The following is a 19,571-nucleotide window of genomic DNA, read 5'->3' as shown; positions in this document are numbered from 1 at the left end:
CCGCTTCCTAACTTCTATGTATAGGGTTTTTTGTTTTTCTTTCTAAAAAATGGTACAGTGGAAAGAGACAAAGTCCGGACCCAAGTCCCAGCTCTGCCGTCTGTTAATGGCGTGACCTCAGGCAAATGACTTCTTCTCTGAATCTCAGCTTCCCCATCTATCACTCAGAGTAATAAGGTTCTAAGGATTCCTTTTCTCAGGCCCTACTAGATTCTAAACTCCTGGAGGGCAGGGTCTAGGATCTCTGAGTGGCCCTTGTTTTTGTTTGGAGCAGGGCCCTGCCAGTGGAGAGGCCTCAGTCAATGCTAGTGGGGGGGGGGTGGATGAAGACACCCACCTCCATGACAAAGGGGATACTGATGGGGTTGGGCCTGAGAGACCCTTTGTCAGGGAGGCGGCTGCCAGCGGGGTGCCCTTCGGCATACACAGTGGCTTTGACGCCCTGTGGAGGGCCAAGTGTGGAGGCCATTTCCCTCTTGGGTTGGCCCAAGTCCCTGCCTAGAGAGTGTGGGGAGAGAGGGCTGAGCCCTTTGAGTCTCTTGCTCTGCCAGTGAGGTTTCAGCTTCGTGGGGGTGGAACCGAGAGGGGCCTCGTGTGGCACCTGCCGCTGGCTCAGGCAGGCCTAACTGAGCGACACATCGCAGCCTCTTAGCACAGCCAAACCACGCTGGTCGCCCCACCAAGCCTCTTGCACTTGAACTCTAACTCCGTGTCTGAGTCCTGTCTGGCCCCGGGGACAAAGGAGCACTGCGTCTTCCCCAGTCAGTCTGGTGCCATAGGGGCCATGACTGGAGGTGTGGCCCAGCAGCTTGGGGATCATGCCATCCACCTTTGTTGTCACGATGGTCCGGAGACCATTCATGACGTGCCTGAAATGTTGGGGGGGCACCCAATAGGTAGGAACCAGTACTGTCATCCTTACCACCCAGAGGCCCTGAAAACAAGAGGCCTGCTACATTCTAGATGCATCTCCTCTTCTCTTCCAGAATCTTGGTCAACATGGACAACAACATCATTCAGCACTATAGCAACCACGTCGCCTTTCTGCTGGACATGGGGGAACTTGATGGCAAGATTCAGATCATCCTTAAGGAGCTGTGAGGTCCAAGCCTCCACCCCCTCTGAACCCCTGAGGTGGGCCCCAGGCAAGGAGCCGTCTGGGAAGTGGCCCCACACCGCACACAACCTGTCTTTGTGCCTCAGTGCTGTTACTTGAATGCCCTCCCTGAGGGAAGAGGCCCTCACGTTGCAAACCCACGGATGCCAAGTCAGGAAGGGACCTGGGGAGTGTCCTGACCTGAACCCCAACTCATGCTTGAATCTACGCCGGATTTCCTGCTGGCACCCGCCCAGCCAGAGTCAGCGCCATCTTGGCTAACATCCCCACAGCCTGCCTCCTCCTCAGAAGAGCTTGTCCTTTCAGTCCATCTCCTGGTTGGCTGTTCAGATGGTGGAAGCAGACCCTCTTTCCCAGAGCTTCCTTAACTCTTATCCAGCTTTCATTCTTGACTCTTCTATCAACTTCAGACCTTTGGTCAATTAACTGGAAAACTCTCGATTTTCAGTGCAAACAATTTTTAAATGTTACCAGAGTGGAAACACTCTCTTTCTCATGGAATTCCTCGGTAGAAGATGTAAATAATCAAGCTGATTGATTGGAACAAAGAGCTGTTCTAAGAAAAACAGCTTCCATACCTGTTCGCTCATGTACACATTTCTTATTTACGATTTTCATTTATGTTATATATATAGAAGTATATATTGTATATACATGCAACATTTTATATTTTTCATGGATACATTTTTATCATTTCAAAAAATGTGTATTACACATTCTTGGACTATTTTTTTTTTAGCTGTTATTCAATTATGCATTTTGTATACCCACATGGTATTTAGTAATAAAATTCTACGTATGTATTACTTCAAATACTACACTTGTTCCTTCTGTGAAAGTCTTCCCAGGAGCAGAGGGTGGAAGCTGATTAGACCCATCTCCTCCCGTCCTGTGGGTAGTTTACCTGGACTCCAAGGCCGGTGGTGCATGCTGGGCACTGGAGAAGAAGAGGTGCCCCCTGGAAGCCAGCAGGATCCTGATGTCGGGATCTCTGTCTCGCACAGTCCCACAGGCTGGATGTTAGGCCAAGCCCAAGGCTGGGAGCCACATGACCTGAATTCTTATGCCATTTCTGCCACCACACTCCGAGCCAAGTTATTGTCCCTGCAGCTGACTCGGCGGCTTACATCACGGCTTACAGAAATGGGTGCTCCCCTCTCTTCCCAGCTCTGCGGTCGTGACATCATGTTGGTCCGTGGGGGAGTATTTACACCCCAGAAACTGACAAGTTGTCAATTGTAGGTTTGTAAAACCTACAAAGCAAGGTTTTTATTTCCTTCCTTCTTCCTTCCTTCCTTCTTCCTTCCCTCCCTCCCTCCTTTCCTTCTTTCCTCCCTCCATCCCTCCTTCCCTTTTTTCTTCCTTCTTTCCTTCCTTCTCCAGCTTCCTAGCACACCACCGCCTATAGGCCTCAGTTTCTTTGGCTATGAATGAGGGACATGGATCTACATGGGTCTTCATAACTATCATCGTTAGAGTCCCGGAGCTGATTGTGGGTCTCTGAGGCCCCTTCAATGTTGGGGAGGGGACAGCTGCAACTCTGAGGACCCTCCTGACTTCACTCATGGCAGATCAGCTTTTCGCCATTTACACATCAGGGTTTCCCGTAAGCTTTTGTTTGAACAAAACTTTTAAAACATTTGTAAACCACAGATGCCTCTAAGAGGCCCTCAGGTCTGACAGTCAGAGCCTGTGGTCCTAATTCCTGCCATGCTGCCTGGAGTCAGGGCTGAGGCTAGGACTAGGGTCAGGCCAGCAAATTTCAGGCACACAATTTAGGAGGAGTCAAGAGCTCAGCAATTAAGATAAACCAATGCAAAGTTTTGTTTGGTTTGGTTTTTTATAAAAGAAAAAAAGATCCACGATGAACAAAATATCACCATTTGATGCCTGGATCAGTATTACTGGTGTCTCCTGGGGCCTCAGACCCCCATACGGCTCACATGGCGCAGCTCAAGGGACGCTGTAGGCATCCAAGTGCCTGCGTCCATCCAGGCCTCACTACGGCTATGACATCACCCAAGCTGTCAGCGCAGGATGATGCAGGAGGATGGGTGTGTGCGGAGGGTCAGCACCCTGCCAGGAGCACCGGGGGTGCTCAGCACCTGTTCATTTCCTTCCTTCTTGAGCTTCCTGCCAACTCCCCTCCCAGAAGCAGCTGGGGAGCAGGCAGGTGGCACTTCTCCACCTTGATTTGCCCCTTGGAATCACCTGGGCAGCTTTTACCCCTCTCCCCACTGCCCAGACCCCACAGCCCAGAGCATTTCTTTAACTATTTTTTTAAAATTTTATTTGTTTGGGGGCTCCTGGGTGGCTCAGTCATTGAGCACCTGCCTTCAGCTCAGGTCATGATCCTGGGGACTTGGGATCGAGCCCCACATAGAGCTCCCAGCTCAGCAGGAAGCCTGCTTCTCTCCTCCCAATCCCCCTGCTTGTATTCCCTCTCTTGATGCCTCTCTCTCTCTCTCTCTCATTCTGTCAAATAAATAAATAAATAAAATCTTAGAGCAAAATAAAATAAAGTAAAATTTTGTTTTTAAGTAAGCTCTACACCCAACATGGGGCTCGAACTCACAACCCCGAAATCAAGCGTCACATGCTCTACCAACTGAGCCAGTCAGGTGCCCCCACGCTGGAGCATTCAAATCAGAATTTCTGGGGGTGGACCCAGACCTCAGAAGTTTTTAAAGCCCCCGCCTACCCCACCCCACCCCTGGTGATTACAGTGTGCAGTCAAGGTCAAGAACCACCGCTCCAGAGACCCCATAATTATATAGGCCTTGAAGCCTTTGTCATCTGCCAGGGTCTGGCTGGACTCATACAGACAAGGAATCTGTATCCGTGCAGAGCCTGCCACAGAGCTCAGGAAGGGAGCCAGGCAGCCCCACACCCGCCATCCAGCAGCCGCAGGAAAACCACCAGGGCTCAGTTCTCCTTATCACAGCCACCAGATGATGAGACCAGGGCTGTCAGTGCCTTCAAGGGCCATTTGGACCTGCCCTCCGAGAAGTCAGGGGCCAAGGATGCCTCCTGAGCCCAACAGCTCTGTTCTAGGACTGTCTTTTGCTTCAAAGAGTGGAAGGGGGAAGGAGTGAAGGTAAGTCCTTTCCAAACAGGAGTCACTTTGGGAAGGAGGCCGTCCGCTGGTGGAGAGGGCGTCCCCTGCCTGGTGGTGTTCTCCTGGAAGACAAGCACCCAGTGAGGGGGAAAGGGATGGAGGAGGAAAGCAGGCGTGAGGGATGAGGAGGAAGCAGGAGGAGGAAGGGAGGGAGGAAAAGAAAGAGGGGGGAGGAAGGAAGGCAAATAGGCAAACAGCAGATGAACGAATAAATGGAAGGCCAGAGTTGAGTAATTAAGTATATTTATTGGACCCTCGCTACCCTGAGTGCGGTCCAGGGACCAGCAGGTTCAGCATCACCTGAGGGCTCGTTAGAAACACTTATGCTTCGAATTAATACAATGTTGTATGTCAATTATATTTCAATTTTTTTAAAAAATTGAGAATGACGGGGTGCCTGGGTGGCTCAGTTGGTTAAGTGACTGCCTTCAGCTCAGTTCATGATCCTGGAGTCTTAGGATCGAGTCCTGCATCGGGCTCCCTGCTCGGCAGGGAGTCTGCTTCTCCCTCTGACCCTCCCCCTTCTCATGCTCTCTCCCTCTCTCTCTCTCTCTCTCTCTCAAAAAAATAAATAAAATCTTGGGGCGCCTGGGTGGCTCAGTGGGTTAAAGCCTCTACCTTCAGCTCAGGTCATGATCTCAGGGTCCTGGGATCGAGCCCCACATTGGGCTCTCTGCTTAGCGGGGAGCCTGCTTCCCTCTCTCTCTCTGCCTCCCTCTCTGCCTACTTGTGATCTATCTCTGCATGTCAAATAAATAAATAAAATCTTTAAACATAAGTAAATAAATAAAATCTTTAAAAAAAATTGAAAATCACAGGCAGGCTCCCAGGCCCTACCACAGACCTACAGAATCTGGCTTTTAATAACAAACTATCCAAGTGACTGGCATGCACTTTAACATTTGGAAAATACTTTATTAAAAGGATCAGTGTGGGAGCGCCTGGGTGGCTCAGTGGGTTAAAGCCTCTGCCTTTGGCTCGGGTCATGATCCCAGGGTCCTGGGATCGAGCGCTGAGTCGAACTCTCTGCTTAGCGGGAAGCCTGCTTCCTCCTCTCTCTCTCTCTCTCTGCCTGCCTCTCTGCCTAATTGTGATCTCTGTCTGCCAAATAAATGAATAAAATCTTAAAAAAAAAAAAAAAAGGATCAGTGTGCCCTAACCCTAACTAGATACATTATCGTCTTGCTGAGAACATCAATACAGATACCAAGGCCCAGACCCTCAGATCAATTACATCAGAACTCTGAGGGTCCGGGCCTGGGCAGCCTGTTACTCTAACAGCTCCCAAGGTGATCCTAACATATGGCCAGAGTCTGGACAGAGCTATAGGCAGCTCATGACACATTACGAGAGGCTAGATATGGTCAAGACAGACCCTCTGAGCTCAGGGCCTCAGCTCGTCATGTATTCAACAGAAGCCAGATTCAGACTGGCCAAGCACAGCCCTGCCACTTTTTCCTCAGAGTTCCCTCTTTCCTGACCCCATGTGGAGGGTGCTCCTCTGGAGAGACAGCCCTTACCTGCTGGTGCGCAGCCCAGCTGCCTGAGGGCTAGAGAGACCCTACTCGTTTTCCCATGCATTTCCCAGCCTCTGCGCACAGAGACCCCAGGGCTGGCGGCATCCAGCCCAAGCATCTGTTAAAGGTCCCCCAGGGTCAGAGGGACCTAAAAACCAAGGCTTTGGGGTCTGGCCCCATTGTCCAGAGTCTGGGGTCAAAGAAAGGTACAGCGTCAAATGCCAACTTCAAAAGGGTCTTCCAGAACTTCTACAACCCAAGTGGATAATGGATGGCCTGCAGAAGTTTCCTTTAGCCTCAACAAAAAATTTCAAGTTGAAAGATGGTTGTCAACATCTTCAATCAGGAGATTTCACATTTTAAGGACTTCCAGATTTCTGTTGAAACTCTGCAGATCTGGCCACAGTGAGCTGGAGACTTACTGGATGTCCCTTTAGACGGGCGGCCTCGGCTCCCACTCCCCATACCGGCCTTACCTACTTTCCTCCACGTACTACCTGCCCAGCCCCTGAAAGTGTTGATCTTGAGCCCCAGAATTCGAATCCAACTCTTTTCCTTCAAGGAAAAGCTACGGACCTGACAGGAGGGGAACCCAAGCCATCCTGCCTCGAGGTCCAGCCTTGCATGGCGCTTTGCCAGGAGCTCCAGGCCACCTCCTGCTCATCTCAGAGCCGCGGGCACTGGCGGGAATCTGGGGTTCACAAAAAGGCCAGCTTTCGTGAGATGCAAGAATTCAGTTTAATTGGATGTGATATTCTATCCATCTCCCTCCCTCTTCCTCACCCACCTGCCCCCAAAGGGAGGGCCAGTCAGCAGCTATTAGGACAGGAAAACCGTTCTCTGGTCACAGAGAAAAGTCAGAGGCGGGGCCCAGGAAGTCAGAGGCCTTGACTGTGTGGGGAGCAGGGAGGAGGTTGCAGCAGAGCCTTGCTCTGGCAGATGTGAACAACATCAGTATTTGGGGCAAGTGCTCAGTTCCAGCTCCCCTTGGTGCTCCCCTTGGTTCTTTGGGAATCTCTTCCTTTTGCCAGGAGGAAGCTGATTTGGCAGGCCAGAAAAGATCCACCGAAGACTGTGTCAAGCTGGAGCAGCAGGTCTGGAAGGAGACAGAGGCCAGGCCTGGGGACAAGGAAGTCCCGGGGAAAGAAATGATCCACAGGCACCAAGTGGTGTGTGGCCTCCCTGCCCCTCAGAATCACAGTTTCCAGGGCCCTGGTTCCGGCAGCCTCCTGCCCACGTGGGCTGCCGAATACTGAGCCACCCAGGGGATGCGGTGGCCCCTCCAGAAGGTGGGTAATGAGCACAAGTGACCACAGTGACTGGCTGCCGTGCTCTTCCTAAATGGGAGACAGAAAAATCTAGCTGGAGGCGAGGGCCCAGGCAATCCTTCTGTGTCTATCACAAGCGCCTCTGGGCCTTCCCAGCTCCGGAGACTCCAGGGGAAGTCTGGGGGTCAAGGCTGAAGGATGCGAGCGTGCCTGGGCTGCGGTCCTGTGTGGTCCATCCTGCAGGTGTGCTCTGGAGCCCAGAGCCACGGCTCAGCATCAGGCATCTAGACGGGGAATCTGCTGTTGGCCACCTTCTCGCTGGAGTCTGAGTTTAGCAGCCCCTTACATCCGCGGGGAGGCCCGTGGAAGACAGCATGGATAGGTGCACGGCGAGGTAAACAAGAGAGGCTCTGTCCACTCCTCATTTCTGTTCAGGAAACCACTGGAGTCAGTAGACATGGAGGTCCAGTCTCCAAGGGACAGCTCAAGACAAGGACAAATGCAGGAGCCCAGCTCAGTAGCAGCTGGGGCGGAGGGGAGGGGTGCAGAGCTGCCTACGGGAAGTCATCCGTCCTACACGAAACGGACATTCTCTGAATGAATGTCCCAGCGATCCTGGGTGGGGCAGCTGGTGGCCAGGGTCCTCCCTGAGCTTGTGTGAGGGCCCTACAACACCGGGATCCATTTGTTGTCCTCATTGTACAGAAAGGACTGCTTTCCAGGGAATTCTGGCCTGTACGTGGCTGTGAGGCAAGAGAGGGAGAGAGAGAGAGAGAGAGAGAGAGAGAATTAAGAATGCAAAGCCCAGCTGCTCGAGCCCCTGGCATTCTACATCAGAGCTGGCAATGCTGGGGTAGCCCTGTCCTGCCCCTGTGTCTCACACATGGGGAGGCGGAGAGGGGAAGGGCCTGGCCCAGCTGATGCTGGACTTGAACTCTGGCTTTTGGCCTTCTTTAACTCCCTGCAACTTCTTTAACAGAAGAAAAATTCACCAAAGACCTTTCTATCAGATTTGAAAAAACAACTGAGTAAAGCAATACTTTTAAAGAAGCCAGGTGTCAACGTGGTGGGGTTTTGTTTTCATTTCGTTCAGAAATTTCCAGAAGGGGTGCCTGGCTGGCTTAGTTGACAGAGCCTGTGAGTCTGGATCTCTGGGTCGTGAGTGCAAGCTCCACACTGGGCGTGGAGCCTACTTAAAAAAAGAAAGAAATTTCTAGATAAGTGAAAGCCATGATGACTGCAGCCACATTTTCTCTAGGAGATCAGCTGCCAGGACCACACCCGGGGTGAATGGAAACTCCCAGAGGGATGCTGATTTGGTTATTGGGGGGTCCAAGCCCCCGGGAGCACCAGGCAGCCCCCCGGAAGCAAGAAGGCAGATGTTTGCATGGGGCTTACTCCCAGCCCCGCCCCCCAGGGAAGCCCACGCTGCGGGTGATCATGGCAGCAGGAAGTGGCCAGTGCCCAGGTGCCAGGTGTCCCACACCGTGTGCTGCAGAGAGAAGACCCCCAGGAAAAGCTTCTAGAGGCCTGGGCCACACACGTGCAGACGAGGATCCTCGCTGGGCCCCGGGCCTCCTGGAGTCCACCGTGCATATGGAGCTAAGCTCTGCCTGAGCTGACCAGTGACCCCCAGGTCCAACCTCTGCAGTCTTCTTGACTTGATTATTCTTTGTTTCTACATTTCTGAAGCTCTAAGATCTGCTTTCCCTGTCCTGTCCCCCTGATGTTTTACTCACTCGTATGCGTGAAGGGGAGGGTGTCTCCCCTACCAGACTGATATCCCTGGTGGTAAGCACCGAACTAGGTGACCTTTGTCTCCCCAGGGTGGGAGCCTCACCAGTCCTCACTAAAAGACTGACTTACACAGACCTGCAGCCCCCTCAGCTCTGCCTTCCCCCTCTCACGCTGCCAGCCCGCTAGTGCACCTGTCTGTCCCCAGGTCCACCAGCTCTGGTTGTCATCAGGGGGTGGCAAGCGGCTGAGGGGCTCTAGGAGAGCTATGAAGAGGTCAGGGGGTACAGAGACCAGCTGCTGGAGAAGGTCCCTCACACTGTTAACTTTCAGGTAGGTCCCAGAGGTGACAGGGTCCCCCCGAGTCAGCCATCTGGAAAGGGCACAGACCTAGATAGCTCCTGGGAACTGCCCCAGGGAATAGTCCTTGGCGTGCCTCGTCACAACAGGGCACGGAGGGCACGGAGGGGAAACAGCCCACGGCTCTGTCTGCCCCTCCCTCACTGTGGCTCAGTGCACACCTTGCTCTCCAGGCCTTCCCCAGCTGTCAAGCGATTCGGCCAGACCAGGCCGGGGGGCTAAGCATTTCTAAGAACACGCAAATGTTGGACAATCTCATAAAAGCTACGGCCCCTTTCTCCAAAAATTAGTGTCTTCATGCTCCAAGTCTACAGGCAATTTCAGGGTCACAGACCCCTCTAGAGCCCATCTCTGAGCCTCTGGGACATCCATGGTCATTCGTTATGAATCTCTGGCCTGGATTAACTCTAAGACACCTTCCACCTTAAAAAAACAAAAACAGGGGCGCCTGGGTGGCTCAGTGGTTTAAAGCCTCTGCCTTCAGCTCGGGTCATGGTCTCAGGGTCCTGGGATCGAGCCCCGCATTGGGCTCTCTGCTCAGTGGAGAGCCTGCTTCCTCCTCTCTCTCTGTCTGCCTGCCTCTCCACCTACTTGAGATCTCTCTCTGTCAAATAAATAAATAAAATCTTTGGGAAAAAAAGAAACAAAAAAACAAAAACAAAAACAAAAAAAACTTCTTTCATACTCCAAAAGTACAAGCTACAAGGTCTTCCAGATGGACTCAATTCTCTGTAACCAAACAGCCCAAACAGCCCATAAATCAGTGACATTTGATGGCCCAGGAATGACAATTCCAGAGTTGGTTTTTATAGTCATTTCAAACACTCCTCTGACCTGGGCCTGGCAGGCCTGACTGGGACGGGGCCGCTGTCCACCGGCTGGTGTTGGACACAAATGACGCACTGGAGATGAAGTGTCTGGGGGGCCCTGCGTAGTCCACGATCTCATACTGCCCAGGGCCTGGGAGGGGCGGCTTCGGGGGCAGGGGCAAAGGCTGCGCCGAGAAGTTCAGGATGGGGTTTCTCCTTCAAAAAAAAAAGACAAAATGTGAAGCTAGCACTCAAGCAGTCTATCGGGGAAACAGTTGTTTTTAGGCCAAGCCAAGGTATCCGCATTTTAGGCCCACACAAGGTATCCGCATGGGGAGAGCACAGGCACCAGAAGGCCCAGGTGGAGCGTGGTTCTGGGGCTCGTGAGCTGGGGGCCTCCGGACCTCACTTCTCCTTTCTGCACAATGGCGGGTTCACGGTACCAGTCCCAGGGAGCAAGGAGAGGATGTCCCTCTAACAGTGGGCAGGGCAGGGCCCAGCACAGAGTGAGAGCACAGCAGGTGCTTTAGAGATGCTGCTGCTGAACGGATCAGGAAATGGGACGAGGCCTCCTGAATTCCAGGGATCTGCCCTCCCAAGATGAGCAGATCTCAAGAGACCTGGCCAGCACAGAAGTTTCAGGATCTTACTACATCTTCCCGGCAAGGCAGGATATGGGAGTGGACAAACACTTGGTTGGAAATCAAGAGCCTTCTGCCTCTTGTTTACCACTCACACTGGAATTGCTCCTTTCCAAGTTTATGACCCTTGCCCTTTAGGAAAAGGAGTCTTTTAGGTCCATCATTGAGAGAGTACATGAAAGGTGAATGGGGGGGCGCCTGGGTGGCTCAGTGGGTTAAGCCTCTGCCTTCGGCTCAGGTCATGATCTCAGGGTCCTGGGATCAAACCCCACATCGGGATCTCTGCTAAGCAGGGAGCCTGCTTCCCCCCAGCACACCCCCCACCCCACCGCCTGACTCTCTGCCTACTTGTGATCTCCGTCTGTCAAATAAATAAATAAAATAAAATAAAATAAAATAAAAGAAAGGTGAATGGAAAGGCGCCTGAGCCCTAGCTCTGTCACAAATTCACTCTGGGCCTCAGTCTCCCCATCTGCTAAATGAGGAGATTGGACACGATAACCCCTTCTAGCTGTGATCATCCACCAGGCCGTGGTTCGGGGAGGTCCGCCAGTTGCCCAGGGAATTCTGGGATTGTTTGGGGAATCACACCCCTCTCCCTGCCATATGGTGTAAGGGCTGCCCACTCCCACCTCTCACCTGAGGCTTCGTCTAAGGCCTTTCACCAAAAGGGAAGGGAAAGTCCTCGTAGCACTGAACAGCCACAGGAGACTCACCCCAGCTGGAAGGCTGCCCACCCAGAGGAGGGGACCAGGATTCCCAGCCACTGCTACCCTGCTGCCCTTTGGCCAACACCTTTGGAAGTGAGGGCATTTTTAAACTCAGAGACTAAAGGGGACCCAATGATGTCTTATCCAACCTCCTCATTGTGCTAAAGAAATTGGTGCCCAGAGAGAGAGAAAGCGAGCCGCCCCCACCCCGCCCCGCCCTAAATCATGGAGCCCATGGGTAGTACCGCCAGCACTGAACTCAACTCTCAAGGGGCTGGCGGTTTGGGGAAAGCATCACGGCAGAGAGGAATCTTGGAGATTTAGAGCCACAGACCTGCATCTGAATTCCAGGCATCCCACTTACTGGCTGTGAGACCTCAGATGAGTCCCTCGACCTCTCTGTGCCCGCAGCGAGGAAGAACAGCACCCTCTCTCTGTAAGGCACTTGGTGAGTGGAGCCCACAGTAAATGCTCAATAAAAACAGATGTTGTGGGGGCGACTGTGTGGCTCAGTCATTTGGGTGTCTGCATTGGGCTTGGGTCGTGATCCCAGGGTCCTGGGATCGAGTCCCGCATCGGGCTCCCTGCTTGGCGGGGAGTCTGCTTCTCCCTCTTCCTCTCCCCATACCAGTCATGCTCTCTTTCTTTCCCTCTCTCAAATAAATAAATAAATAATAAAAAAATAAATTAAAAAAAAAAAGCAGATGTTGTTAGTGGGATGATCAGAGCAAACCTTGGCCTGCCGCTTGGTCTCAGGGGAGCAACGGAGCCTCAGGAAGAGAGGCTGGGGCCCCCCTTGCATAGAGTCACCCTGAAGCAGGCTGGCCACTCCCACTGCCAGGCCGTTGGAAGTCACCGTGAATCGACTTGGGGCTCGAGTCTCGCGCAGAACAGCTGGCTGGGATGCTTGTGCTTAGAACAAAGGTGCCCACAGGAAAAGGAGAATAAAACCATGCCTCTTTCTTCCCCTCCAGCCGACGTGGAAGAACAGGTTATAGTGTGTGATCAACCACCTCTCCCCTCAGAAATGAAAGCGGGCTCCGCCTTGTTCTGGCTTGTGTCACCCCTTTAAAGCACCCCCAGAAATTTGATGAGTGTGGGACCGGCATCACTGACAGACAGGCTTGAGTCCTAAAAGCTGGAGCCGGAGTGAGCCAACCACCCCATGAGGTCACCCCAGCGGTCTAGGTCACCCCCAGGCCCCATTCTTTGAGACAGCCATGAGGTGTCTACTCTCCTAACCGGGAACAGTCTGCAGGAGGCGGGGCCAGTGTCTCATCAGAATTTTTTTTTTTAAGATTTTATTTATTTGGCAGACAGAGATCACAAGTAGGCAGAGAGAGAGAGAGAGAGAGTGGGAAGCAGGCTCCCTGCCGAGCAGAGAGGCCGATGTGGGACTCGATCCCAGGATCCTGAGATCATGACCTGAGCCGAAGGCAGAGGCTTAACCCTCTGAGCCACCCAGGCGCCCCTCTCATCAGAATTCTTGGCAGGAGGGCCTAGAGAGGTCCCTTGCCCTCCACCCCATCAACAGTCCCAGCACCGGCAGCTCAGCTCTCTGGATCTTTAAAGAGTGCCAGCCACATGTGCAGCCGTGTGCCAGGCACTCTGGGGAGTCCAGACTGTTCTGTGCTGAGCCACAGACCCTGTATGTTCCCAAGGGCTTGGCAATCCCCTGATAGTGACAGTCCTGGCGGGTGACTTTGGTATAGGCTTTGCTCCCAGACAAACTTGGGTTTGAATCCACACTCCCCCATCACTAGCTCTGTGACTTTAGAGAAGTCTCAGCCTCCCTGAGGTTTAGTTCCTTCTTCTGTGACATGGGGCATAAGAGTACCTTCCATCCAGGACTCTTATGAAGATTAACTAGTACTTTACTTGTATTATTTTTTAAAAGCATGAAATATTAGAATAGAGATAAAAACATTGCACTGGGTTGGAGGGGCAGAAATTCCAATTAAGTGAATCCAGAATTCTACCCTAGAAGAGCTAACATTTGCCCTGAAAGGTAAGCAGGAATTCTTCAGGTAGAAAAGGGGGCATTTACCGCAGAGGAAACAGCAGGGACAAGAGCATACTTGAGGCACGAGCTGTAGCTGTATGTGGCAGGAATTGGAATAAGGGGGTAGAGGCCACCGAGTCTCCTAGATGGCCTTCAGCTCTCAATGCACCCATGACTTCTAGAATGTTCACCTGTTTCTGACCATCCACTCTCACAGACCCTGATGAGAAGCTAAAGGAATAGCTCCTATTTATGGCCTCTCAATTCAGCCTAACCTCCGACGCCCCTTGCTCCCATTTGACCTTCCAGAAACCCCCAACACAACACTGTTCGACCATTCCTTGACTTTGCCTGTGCTCTTCCTTCTGCGAGGATCTCCTTTCCCTGCAAACTCTGATCATTCTTCACATCTCACATCCTTCAGGGAAACTTCTGTGGCTACTGCCCTCCCCATTCCCCACTGCCCTTCCTGGGGCTCCACAGAGCAGCATGGGTCCTGGAGCCAGCTGGACCTGCATACTATGCCTTGCTCCACCACCCTCATCTGTACTCTATGTAGCTGTACTGCCCTGCAGGGGAGCTGGGAGCATGACGCTAGGTGGCACCCATGAAAGCTCTTAGCTCAGCATGGCTGGGCCCTCGATATGTTCTAGCCCTTCTTTTCGCTGCACATAACATGCTAGGTTTTCTAATGCTCTTTACATGCCTAGCTCTTTAAGGCAGGGGACTACATCTTACTCATCTTTGAGGACCCATCCCTATTACCCAGAACATTTACTGAACTGCAGAGAAAAGCGGAGGGGTTACCCCAAGTTGGGGAGTCCAGACACCTGAACCCCACCTGACAGCTTTATCATCGTTCAGGGCTGCTCCCTCCATGGTGAGGTGGGGCTGGGCAGATCACAAATGTCTGGCTACATCCGACCCAGGGCAGCCCTCAGTGCATGGTGACATCCGGGGCTTTTATGAGCCTCATTGCTAAGTTATAAACGCCAACCTGGTCCTGCCTCATAGAAAGAAAATATCTATCAAAGACTCTGAGCTGGCCACAACTTGGATTAAGTGCGTTTGCAGCTCCCAATGTGAGCTGTTTTCAAATCAACTGAGAATAATGAATGTCTCAGGAGGACCCAGCAGGTCACTCGGGGAAGGCATCCGAGACCCTCAGGACACTCCCAGGCACCGATTCACTCTGCCTCAGGGATTCCCAGGGTCGGGAGGGATAAAGGGGCAATTTTTTCTCATCATTAAAGGGCAGCCGGTTGCCTCTGGGGTGGAATGCAGCATCTGTTTAACAGGGGAGAGGGTGACAGATTACAGCCGCTTGGGAAGAAGCATCCCGTATCTAATTGAAAATCCCAGGGGAACTTTAGGTGGGTCATGATAATTACCCAAATTGGAGCGGGGCCAACAGGGTTTGATTCTTCAGCTCTGGCTGTGGCAGGACAGCGTGTCTGTGCAAAACCAGGGGCTTAGAAACTCCAGGAAGTAGATCAAGGGTTAGAAAGATGTCAGTGGGCGTTTCCCCTCGCTGCTGTGCGTGGAAGGCAGCGCCTGGGAGGGACAAGTTTGATCTCTAAAAAGCCCTTATCCTGACTCACCCTGATTCACTGAGTCATCACTGTGATGGTATTGAAGACCTGAAGCAGACACTCCACATCTCTTCCAAAGCTCTCAGCTGCAAGCCAGTAAATGCTCTTAGCTTTGCGTCAGAAGGTGGCCACAGCCAAGAGGCACCTGTGCCGTGTTCCTCAGCTAGGGAGCCCAGACACGGTCATCTGAACACCTGCCAGCCCTTAGCACAGCACCTACCCTCCAGGGGCCACTCAATAAGTAGCCGGTGAGCACAGGAGACCCGCTCACATACGAAATCCAAGTTCCGTGTATCGAAAGCTTACCGTGAACCAGACCCGGTCAGTTCTCTGGGTTATCGTATGTTAGCCTCCCAAGCACATTTACGTGGTGTTCATTTCACAATTTGCAGGATTGAATTTGAATTCCTGGGAGTTAAGGGGCCCCCACCCCCACCCCCAGGCTCCCAGAACTGGTGGATGGGGAAGGTGGAAGGTTCAACACTGGCCCAACTCTGATTTGGGTCCTGTGTGTATACACCTCCACTAGCCACATCATCTCCGCAGCCCATTGTCATCTCTGGGAGCAGAGCAGAGACGAGACAAGCCCATGCCTGGCCCCCTGTCGGCCTCCCTAGCCCGCCCGGGATCTCACCCCATCCTCAACTCCTGGGCTTTACTTTTTTTGGTGGGTAACATGGGACTAACAATTTTAGGGACCACTGGTATCTTCTGATTCTTCCTGCGTCCTCAAGAAAGCAGAGCCGAAAGGTTATTTTTGCAAGCTGGGACCCTCCCCCAAAATACAAGCCAAACACTTGCAACTGAAGACCAATAAAGAGAGGCCTCACATCATGTCACATGGGCATGACACCTGGGCTGCTTGCACTAGCCACGAGGACACCCGGTGATGACTCTCAGATTCTCTGCCACCGCCCCATGCAGCCCAGGAGAGCGAATTGTGCTTAGACTTGGTGTGCATGAAGTCTCGACGAAGTTACATAGAGATGGGGAGGAAACAATGCAGACCTTGTCAGGGGCCTGATGATTCCAGCAGGTGCCTCCCACCCACTCCCACCGCTCCTGCCCCTCTCTTCCTTCAGGGACACAGGAGAAGAAACAATTCCAACTCGAGAGACTGGAGTCTGGACAATCCCTCAATACAGGGTATTCAGCTGTATTTTTGCTTTATATTAATTCATTTCCTCATCATTGAACATAAACAGATGGATGCTTGTTTAGACTACCCTGGAGCACACTTGAATTTTATCTTCTTGTTTTTTAAGTACAATTAGAGGTTTCTTAGCTGTATCCTTCCCATGTCAATTACAAATGTATACATTTTGGGCCTCCTTTGTGGGTCTGGGCTGGCTCCATGTTCTCTACCCCTAGTATGTGCTCCTGAATGACATGGTGAGCAAACCCAGGGTCCTGGAGTGTCAGAAATGCAAAGACCTTTCCTTCTTTTCACACCTAAAGAGATAAGGCCCAGGAAGGTGCTGAGAGCAGCCCCAGACCATGGGGGAAATTAATGCAAATGTCCTGGGCACCGTGTACTCACCAGGAGGAACCCGAATGGGGGTTATGTACTCACGAGGGGGAACCGAAGTTTAAGAGTCACTGGGTGTGGGGTGCCTGGGTGGCTCAGTGGGTTAAAGCCTCTGCCTTCGGCTCAGGTCATGATCTCAGAGTCCTGGGATCGAGCCCCACATCGGGCTCTCTGCTCAGCAGGGAGCCTGCTTCCTCTCTCTCTCTCTCTCTCTCTCTCTGCCTGCCTCTCTGACTACTTGTAATCTGTCTGTCAAATAAATAAATAAAATCTTTAAAAAAAAAAAAAGAGTCACTGGGTGTAATAGGTTTCTTTATTGGCACAGCAGCGGAAAGGTGGTGCGCAGTGGTGCCCTAAGCCCGCCCATAGGCTGGAGTCCCTGATAATTCAGAAAGAGCCTGTTGCTGGAGCCCGTCCTGTTTTGAGCCCTGGAACCTGTGAGGGCCCAATCTACAGAACCCAAGAACTGAAGGACAGAAGGGACTTACCCATGGATTCCATCTGAGGTCTGAATTCTTTCTCCAGATCCTAAGTCTGATTTGGCATGTTCATGCCTTGCTTGTCTCCCCAACCCCATCTCCTTGTCCTACGCTGATGGTCAGACTAGGCACAACGTTGCCAGCCTCTCCTGGTTGCCTGGACTTCTGACCTGCTGTGGGTATGAACCTAGCTACCTGCCTAACACCTGTGGGGGGTAGGGGAGTGCCCTGCAGGTCAGCTGTCCCCACCAGGGGCCAGTACTGCCTGGAGAGGACTATACTGGGGTGAGGTCTTAGATGGTGACAGGCAGCCTGACCTTACAGTTAGTTCTAGCTCTAGAACCATCTGAGGAATAAATAAGCCTTGCAAGTTCTTGAACCTGTTTGGTGAAAGTAATATTAAATGCATAGGGCATTAAACATGTTAACAAGAATCCCCATCTTCACTTTTTAAATGTGTGCTAATGCTGTCACCATTTGCACCTACCCCATGGCAAACATATCAGATCTGAAAGCAACCCTGCAAGGCATGAATTATCCCCACTTTACTCCACAGATGAGAACATGGAGGCTCAGAAGGTTTAGTACAGTGGCCTAGGTCATACAGCATGAAAACAGCAGAGCTGAAGTTCGAATCCGACAGGTCTGACCAACTCAACCGTCTAGACTTTCAATCTATCCGTACAAAACTATGACAGCCCCTTGCTGCTGTATATCCTGCCACCCCAGCAAAGATGTTATGTTATAAAAATAGAATAATGTCAGCACCAGGATAGCATATCATCATGAGGGATGTGGAAGGATCCAGACAGTCCTGAGCCTGATTCGCAGAGTCGTTTCAAGTTAGCTGTGTGCCCACAGGCAAATCCCTGGGCTCACTGCAGCCCAGCTTCCCAGTCTATGGAGTGAGAATAATAATTCTTACAATAGGGTCATGATGGTGGTTGAGGAAGAGGCTAAGTTCCCGGCACATAGTAGTTGCTCAATAAATATCAAGCATTCAGTAAGTATTTATTGAGCACCCACTATATCAACAAGGGCCCCCGGAGAGGGACCTGGAGCTGTGTCCCACCAACCAAGGACACCCCTTTCTTTTTTGCTGCTGTTGGGTCCTTCCCCAGAGCCACCTTTCCAAAGAAAGATCAGAATAATCAGGACTCACGGGATAAGAGTCTTTTTCAGAATCTTGGTGTGATCATTGGGGTTGTAATAACCAGGTCCAGGGCCCGTTGATGTCAGTTTTAATCCACGTTCAGTTTTTGATTTAAAACAAGACATTAATACCTTTGGTGACTGCTTCACAAGGGAGTCGTTGATATTATAATGTCCTAAGAAGAAAGACATTTTAAATAACAGAATAAGGAACTCTTCTCAAGTAAATGAAAAGCTACTACTTCACACCTAAAAATACATTTAATACTATAAGGGGGTATCTCTCCACGGTGGTCTGATGAAAGGACTGCGTGAAGTCACTGAAAATCACATTCATCCTCGAGGAAACAGATGGGTCACTGTCACCTCCATTCTAGAGAGGTGGAAACGGAGACTTGGAGATATTGAATGATTTGTCAAAAAGATTTCATCTAACTAGGAACTAAGCCCAGCTTTCTCCTCCATAAGGTAAGACTAATTCTTCCAGCAACAGGGTGGTTAGGAAAGTTGAATAATATTGAAGTTCCTGGCACATGGTAGTCATTTAGTAACTATTATGCAATCAACAAATATTTATTGAGTACCTACTATGTGGACCCGGGGCCACCGGTCTCCAAAGTCCACGCTTTCCCACCACGCCCTGTTTCAAGAAACTGAGAGAATAAAATAAAATTGGCTGTGCACGAAGCTTCACAGAGGAAGAGACGGTCCTGGGCTGGGGGAACAGAAGGCAGTCTCACCCCTGAATTGTTGGGAGCCCTGTCGGGGGTACGGGTGTTTTGCAGTACAAAGAGGGAGTTCTGACCAGAAATCTTGAGGACGCCTGGATCCTCTGACCCAGCTTTCCCATTATCAGAAATTAAAGAAATTAGTCAACATAGGGGAAAAGTTCTAAGCATAGAGACGTACACAACAGCAGCAGCCGCAGTGTGAGAAGGGTACGTGGCCCAAAGGTCCAAGAGCAGAGGCACTGTGCTGGGCCCAGAAGCCCAGTCCGGTGGAAGGTCAGCCCTGGCCACGATAAACATGGAGACCATAAAGCCACATGGCCATGTTTTTTTGGGGGGAGGGGAAGGTGAGTGAAAATAATATCTAAAAGTCGCTATATATACCAGGTACAAATGGATCCGTCTGAACAAAAATACATGGGAACCCACGAACGTGGTAGCACTGTGGGTGAGAAAAATATTTCAAGTTTTCTAAACATTGTAAGATTGATTTTGTTTCAAATAAAATGTACTTTTCCATTGCAAGTGTACTGAAAACAACAAGGGGGATTAGCAAGATAACGTATTAGCAAGATGCTCTTTGAATGATCATACCCAGTGGTGGCAAAGGTGAGGAGATACAGGTGCCTTATAGAAGCAGGAGGATAAATGACCTCTCTGCTGAAGGGCAATTTGGTCACCGATATAAAAGAGAAAAAACAACACTGAAATATGACTTGGCAATTTCAATTTAAGCAATTAATATAAGGAAATAATCTTGATTGTACACAAGCTGGGAGCTACAGGGATGTTTGCTGTCTATTTATATAGTGAGCA

The 19,571-nt window shown here is 51.2% G+C and overlaps 2 protein-coding genes across 2 annotated transcripts in view; one reads left to right on the top strand and one right to left on the bottom strand.

Moving 5' to 3' along the window:
• Positions 1-1,882, top strand: part of GRHL3 (grainyhead like transcription factor 3) — a 34,549-nt gene extending 32,667 nt beyond the window's left edge. The window contains exon 16 of the mRNA XM_047728400.1: positions 987-1,882. Coding sequence (XP_047584356.1) covers positions 987-1,101 — 115 coding nt within the window. The 3' untranslated portion in view covers positions 1,102-1,882. The remainder of the gene's footprint in view (positions 1-986) is intronic.
• Positions 1,883-6,446: 4,564 nt separating this feature from the next.
• STPG1 (sperm tail PG-rich repeat containing 1) overlaps positions 6,447-19,571 on the bottom strand; it is a 48,280-nt gene continuing 35,155 nt past the window's right edge. The window contains exons 8-10 of the mRNA XM_047726550.1: positions 18,038-18,203; positions 9,949-10,139; positions 6,447-7,763 (exon numbers count right to left, since the gene is read on the bottom strand). Of these exons, the coding sequence (XP_047582506.1) occupies positions 7,687-7,763; positions 9,949-10,139; positions 18,038-18,203 (434 nt within the window). The 3' untranslated portion in view covers positions 6,447-7,686. The remainder of the gene's footprint in view (positions 7,764-9,948; positions 10,140-18,037; positions 18,204-19,571) is intronic.

This window comes from Lutra lutra, chromosome 4 (assembly GCF_902655055.1).
Source record: "Lutra lutra chromosome 4, mLutLut1.2, whole genome shotgun sequence".
Classification (NCBI taxonomy): domain Eukaryota; kingdom Metazoa; phylum Chordata; class Mammalia; order Carnivora; family Mustelidae; genus Lutra; species Lutra lutra.
This window is presented reverse-complemented; position numbering and strand designations above follow the sequence as displayed.